Source organism: Lucilia sericata, unplaced genomic scaffold (assembly GCF_015586225.1).
Source record: "Lucilia sericata isolate MDLA Ls3-8-SP2 unplaced genomic scaffold, ASM1558622v1 Contig000098F_arrow, whole genome shotgun sequence".
NCBI lineage: Eukaryota > Metazoa > Arthropoda > Insecta > Diptera > Calliphoridae > Lucilia > Lucilia sericata.
In genome coordinates this window covers 709,957-717,213 of record NW_023994130.1, presented here as the reverse complement: position 1 = coordinate 717,213, position 7,257 = coordinate 709,957, and the positions used below count along the sequence as shown (strand labels likewise).

General features: G+C 30.7%; 1 protein-coding gene and 1 non-coding gene across 2 annotated transcripts; one reads left to right on the top strand and one right to left on the bottom strand.

The window, feature by feature from the left end:
• Positions 1–2,681: 2,681 nt before the first annotated feature.
• Positions 2,682–4,274, bottom strand: LOC119599977 (enhancer of split M1 protein-like). The gene is made up of 3 exons (XM_037949962.1): positions 3,951–4,274; positions 3,678–3,854; positions 2,682–2,735 (listed from the first exon to the last, which is right to left on the bottom strand). Exons 1-3 carry the CDS (start codon positions 4,240–4,242, stop codon positions 2,698–2,700), a joined length of 507 nt encoding a protein of 168 aa, XP_037805890.1. The 5' UTR covers positions 4,243–4,274; the 3' UTR covers positions 2,682–2,697.
• Positions 4,275–6,863: 2,589 nt separating this feature from the next.
• On the top strand, positions 6,864–6,945 carry Trnas-aga. Its single transcript has one exon. It is a non-coding gene; the product is annotated as a tRNA-Ser (tRNA).
• The last annotated feature ends 312 nt before the right edge of the window (positions 6,946–7,257 follow it).

Here is a 7,257-nt window from a genome sequence, read left to right as displayed (position 1 = left end):
TGGTGGCACCAAAAATGTCCGTCCTACCTATTATAAACTGTAGACATCTGACCACACCATCACAGGGAACCTGTGCCATATACAACTGATTATAAAACTCCCACAATATGTGACCAGATTGAAAGCGATGGAAAATTTCGATGATATTGACAACCGTCGGGCGTATGTTGCAATATCAGTTTAAAAGTATTTAGAAAGAAATGGTGGCGAATTTTTACCTCACGCGGCGTTATAGTCCAGGCCTTTATTCCGGCTAATATTTGTTTCGATTAGTCCGTCTGGATCCAAACAGAAATAGCTAGAGACACAAATATTCCACAATAGAACCTAAACGAAATGAAACGAATTTCTGCAAATATTATTTAATTATGCAGTTTGTTTTTGGTATCGAAAATGGGCAAAATCAGTTCACATTTGACAAGATTCGGCATAGTCGAATATAATACGTTAACTTATTAGAAGTAGTATGTAAAATATCGGCAAAATAATACATCACAATCGATGCGTATTCATGTACTGAATGTCTTGATCTCAGTAAGTACAATATTTTAAAAAAAATTCTTGTATCTTTTCGAAATGGGACTCAAAAAATTGGTAATTTTGATTATTGATTGCGGGAAAGATCATTTTAAAAAGTAATTTTTAGCTTATAAAGAGAAATTTTTTTGGCATTTGGATTGGAATTTTTTTAGATTATTTGGAGATTGCAGAAAATTTTTTGAAAATCTATATATATAAAAATGAAAGTGTGTTTGTATGTATGTATGTTTGTTTGTGCTTTATAGACTGCTAAACGGCTGGACCGATTTTCCTGAAATTTTCACAGTTTTTTCATGTATGTCTGGAAGGAACTATAGGCTACTTTTTATGTTGAAATTTCATGTGGGCGACGTGCCACGCCCATATTAAGAAAATATTAAATTAGTATATCTGAGATTATAGTTAGAGTCTTCAAATTTTGTCGGAGCAACTTAAGTATCAATATAATTATTTAAGACAAAAAGTGGGCGGATTAGCATTAAGGGGCGTGGCACCTCCCATATAAATTAAATACAAAAATTCGTTTATCTTGGAAACTATTATAGTTAGAATATCAAAAATTTGCACGAGTAACTTTAACATCCATGTAAACATTTTGGGAAATAAATTGGCGGACTACCCATGAGGGGAGCAGCACCTCCCATATTAATAAAATACACAAATTGGTTTATCTGGGAAACTAATAGAACTAAATTATTAAAATTTTGCACTAAGAACTTAAATATTCATCTGAACATTTTGGAGAAAAAAGAGCGGACTTTCGTCATGGGGGGCTTGGAGCCCCATATAAATTATATAGGAAAATTATTATATCTGAGAAACTATTAGAGCTGGAATCTTCAAATTTTAATTGAAGAACTTTGACATTCATGTGAACATTCAGAGAATAACGGGCGGACTTTCAATGGGGAGCTTGGCACCTCACATATGAATTAAATACAAAATTTCGCTTATCTGGGAAACCAATAAAACAAGATTCTTCAAATATTGCAAGAAAAACTTTATTATACATATGAACATTTTGGAGAAAAAAAGGGCGGACTTTCATCTGGGGGCTGTGAGTTCCCATATGAATTAAATAGAAAAATTCGTATATCTGAGAAACTATTAGAGCTGGAATCTTCAAATTTTAATTGAAGAACTTTGACATTCATGTGAACATTTAGAGAATAACGGGCGGACTTTCAATGGGGTCTTGGCACCCCCTATATGAATTAAATACAAAATTTCATATATCTGGGAAAATATTAGATTTTTTTTTTTAATTTGTCATCGATTACATTAAAATCTTAATTAACGTTCGGAAAAAATGCATCTCTGGAAAACATTACAGTTAGAATCTTCAAAATTATTTAGAAGATTTTTTATTTATATTGATTTTAGGTTAGCAAAGCACACTGGGTATAGCTAGTATTGTACAAAGATCAACTGAGGCTCTTTTCAAAACAATATTTTAAATAATGGTTTTCTTTTTCATAGTATTCCCAAGATTTAAATTATCATGTAAACAATTGTTTAATTTATTAAAAGTTTTCAACGATTTTCATTGCTATTTTTAAAAGAATTAAAGAGAAAACATAGATTTAATATAAACTAATTAAACATAAATCCATTAATTTCCATGAAAATGGTATGATAAATGCTGAAGACTTTCAAAGTATTTTTTTCTAATTTATTTTTTTATTAACACAAAGGAAACAATTAAAATATAAAATATTTAATAGCAATAAACAAAACAATTGAATATTAAAATAACAAATAACTTAACTATAGAAAAACACAAACAAAGAAATATTAATTAAATTAATGTAAATAAATGTATGTACAAATATCATTAGATGTAAAACAATAATAAATTACATATAAATACTCTGTAATCAAATTTAAAAATACTATTATTAATGATTAAATTTAAGTAGAAATATTATTTATTATGTATTTTTTTTTTTTTTTTCTTTAAAATAAAACAAACTAACAATTCTTAAATGTATAACATAAAGTACTAAATACAATTTTGATATAATTTAATAAAAATTATAAAATATATAAAATAGTGTTTTACTTTTAACGTCACATCAAAAACGGGTGAAAAATGTGAAATATTTTCGCACAACTTTAAATTTCATTTGATAGAAACCATCATCATAATTCAATTTTTCACAAACCACATTGTTCAGCGCGCACTTCCAACCATTCTAAAAGGGATTTGATGCACAACATCAAAAATAAAATAAAACAAGTAAGAAAGTATAGTCGGGCGTGGCCGACCATATGATACCCTACACCAGTTATGAATATTAAATGTGATTTATTTTTCATACTAAAGCATTTATCTTCAATATTCCCTTGTTCCGATACATTTAAGCAATTTACGGATGACAAACTAATTTTCTGAAAGAGGCTTTATATGGTGGCTAGGGGCAAATATGGACCAAGCCCGATAAATTTTTGTGAATATATTTATATTTACATAATATTTTATTGTGCTGAATTTCATCGCGATATTTGTGTTTATAAGTTAATTTGGAACATTCAAGTAATTTTCTGAAGGGGACTTTGTATGGGAGCTAGGGTCAAATGTGGCCCGATCTTTATGAAATTTGGCAGGGTCATCAAGACTTCTATAAAGCTTAGTTGTGCCGTATTTTATCGGTATATATGTATATTTAACATAATTATGAGCTCAGAAGCCCTTTTCGGGGGGTCCTGTTCTATGGGGGCTAGGTGAAATAATGGACCGATTTTAACCATTTTCAATAGGCTTCGTCCTTAGGTCAAATAAAACGTGCGTGCCAAATTTCATCCAATTATCTTGAAAATTGCGACCTGTACCTTGCGCACAAGGTTTACATGGACAGCCAGCCAGACGGACGGACGGACGGACATAGCTTAATCGACTCAGAAAACGATTCTAAGCCGATTGGTATACTTTAAGGTGGGTCTAGGATGAATATTTTTGTATGTTACAAACATCAGCACAAATCCAATATACCCTCCCCACTAAAGTGGTGTAGGGTATAAATACAAAAATTTGAAAAGAAAAATGTGATGAAACTTTTTAAAAGGTTTGTCATTTTAGATAAAAAAAAGTGAAAAAAACCTAAAAAAAAGAAGACCAACAAAAGGAATAAACTTACTGCCGCTGGCTAAGCAATTTTCCATGCCAAAACTGCATTGGTTGCCAAAAATTTCATAATTTTTTCCATCACTGGCACAAACAGGATTATAAATCAATGGACAGGCACGCATACAGTCATCACGTACCACCGGATCAATGTCCTTAATACACAAAAGCATCTGTGTGGGCTTCCAAGCTTAACAATTGAGAAGTTGCGAAAAAGAACAATATAAGTGTAATGTAAAAATATAACGTCTATTTTTTAATTAAATTGTATGAACATAACAGTTACCTCTACTCTGACGACAATTGTCGTATTCCATTAAGCATTGGTTATGAAAATATTTATGTTCTTGGGGATGCATTTCATCGACAGCACAAATGGGATCTAAGATGCGAGGACAAGCGCGTAAACAATTGTCATTGTAATCAATTAATTCTGGGAATTCCATAGCATTTTTGTCACCAGCTGTCTCTACCGATTCAAAAGATTCTTCTGTTACAGAATCTATTATATCGTAGTATTCGGCTGTAGTCATTTCCACTATAGTGATAACAAAAATTATATTCTTGATAGACAACATTTTTTTGTATTTAAATCTTTAATGCGCTAAACTTTAACCATAAATAAATGTTAACTGAATATGAATGTTGTAAACCTAAAAATCACTTTTTATATACTTGTTAAAATCTAGAAAAAAAGTACCTTATTTTCTTAGTATCTTCTTAAGTCATTGTACTTTATCTGTTGTTTATTTCCAGTGACCAGATCAGTCATTGTATCACACAAACATACTCATTGCAAGTTTGTAAGTACTTGAAAACTTGACCTTGTTTACATTTTTAAAGTTTTCCTTAAATTATGTTTCTGTCTATAGATTGGCAAGATTAAGAATAACACTGTGTGACAGAAAAAAATTATTCATTTTCAAATTCTTAAATTTTTGGGATCTATTTTAGTTTTTTTTTAATATTTCTTAGTTATCTGGTCCCTAGAAAATTTTTAGAAGCATCCAAAGTTGCACCATGTAAAAAGGGCCTTATTTTTATACCCACCATCAAAAAAAAAATGGGGGTATATTGTTTTCGTCATTCCGTTCGTAACACATTGAAATATTTTTCTAAGATCCATAAAAGTATATATATTCTGGATCCTTATTAAATTCTAAGACGATCTATCCATGTCCGTCCGTCTTTCTGTCTGTTGAAAATACGATAGAGTCCAAATGGAAGTAGCTAGCAGGCTGAAATTTTGCATAAATGTATTATTTTTATGAAGTTTGTTTGGTATTAAAAATGGGCAATATCGGTCCACGATTTCGCTTAGCCCCCACATAAGGTCCCCTTCACAAAATGACTTTAACGCACATAACTGACTAAAAGAGCCGCTATAGCGATGAAATTCGACAGGAACATATTCTATAGGAGCCTCAATATTCCATAATTGACCCTACCCCCCATACAAGGTCCCCTTCAGAAAATTACTTTAATGCTCATAACTGTCTAAGAGAAGTATATATTGATGAAATTCGACATGAACATATTTTATAGGAACCTAAATCGCTTTGTAAAATTTTATAAGGATCGGTCCATAATTGACCCTACCCCCCCATATAAGGTCCCCTTCAGAAAATTACTTTAACGGTCATAATTGTCTAAAAGAAGCATCTATAGCAATGAAATTCGACAAGAACATATTTTATAGGAACCTATAGGAACCTACCCCCATATAAGGTTCCCTTCAGAAAAAGACTTTATCGCTCATAACTGTCTTAAAGAAGCATCTATAGCGATGAAATTCGACATGAATATATTTTATGGGAACCTAAATCGTGAAATTTTATAAGGATCGGTCCATAATTGACCCTACCCCCCATATAAGTTCCCCTCCAGAAAATGACTTTAACGCACATAATTGTCTAAAAGAAGCATATACATATAGCGATGAAATTCGACATGAATATATTTTATGGGAACCATAATTGACCATATCCCCCATATAAGGTCCCCTTCTGAAAATGACTTTAATGCTCATAACTGTCTAAAGGAAGCATCTATAGCGATGAAATTCGACACGAACATATTTTATAGGAACTTAAATCGCTTTGTAAAATTGTATAAGGATCGGTCCATAACTGACCCTATCCCCTAAATAAGGTCCCCTTCAGAAAATTACTTTAACGCACATACATACATAAATGGCGTAAAAAAACAGTCTATCAAATGAAATTCGACATGAACATGTCTTATTGGAACCTAACTCTATTTGTCAAATTTTTTAAGGATCGGTCCATAATTAACCCTACCTCCATATAAGGTTCCTTCAGAAAATGATTTTAGCGGTCATACCTGTCTTTAAGAACAATAGTTAAATATAACGATGGAATTCGACATAAGCAAGCTTTATTGGAGCCAAATTATTTTATAAAATTTTATGAAGATTGTTCCATATTGAGCAATAGAAAATACCCCTCAGAACATGGCTTTAACGATCATAATTTGTTGTATATATATGGATAAGCCCAACAGAATATTTTGTGTATCGATAAATATCTTGTATAAAGCAACTAATAAATGATTTCTAAATGATAGCACCCTCATCACGGAATATCTAAAACTACTTATATGGGTTTTGATAAAAAGTAGATTACGGGTGGAGGGTATTTAAGATTCGGCCAAACCGAATATAGCACTCACCGTTAAAAAGTAGCTAATGATATACATAAATATAGGGAGAGAGTTGACAAAAGTCAACTCCTAACTGAAAATTACTAACTATATGTCTATCTTGGCAAAACCTCTTTGTAAAGTTAAAACTATTATAGGCAGTTGTTGTTTGCATTTAAATCACACTAATCATAGTAAATAAACGCGTTTTGAACACTTTTATTGAATTTTAATTTAAATAACTAATTTGATTTTAGAATCTAAAATCTAATCTAAAATTTAGATCATTTAACTTAAATTTTTAACGAATAATATTTAGGCTGGTATAATTTACATTCCAAATATATATATAAAAGCTCGTTTGTGTGTACAAATAATTTAATAATAAATGGTTCTGAGATTGACTATTAAGTTTTTACTAAATGGTAATGACGTTCAACCACATAGTCGATAACACAGTTAAATGGAAATGTATTGAATTTAGCAAAACATTTTCTTCTATATGTTAAATACTCTCTATGGCTTTGAAGTGTAACAAGCAGTCGTGGCCGAGCGGTTAAGGCGTCTGACTAGAAATCAGATTCCCTCTGGGAGCGTAGGTTCGAATCCTACCGACTGCGAGGAACTATTTTTTTAAGTTTTAAAATTTATTTTTTTTCTCATTATGAAGCAGCATATTTATTCAAAATTAAATCATATGTTCTGATATTCTAAAACATTTTTGTAATAAAATAAAACTCACTTGTAATTGTAGTTTTTTGACAAATATTTTTAATTTTATTTAGAATATATCGTTTCAACTTCTTTTACAAATTCCTCACAGACAACATTCATTTAATAATTATATATATTTTTTTTAATAAATATGATTCTATGTATTTATATTAAGAATTTCTTAAACTGTTCGTTTGCCTACTAGTTTAATTGTAATC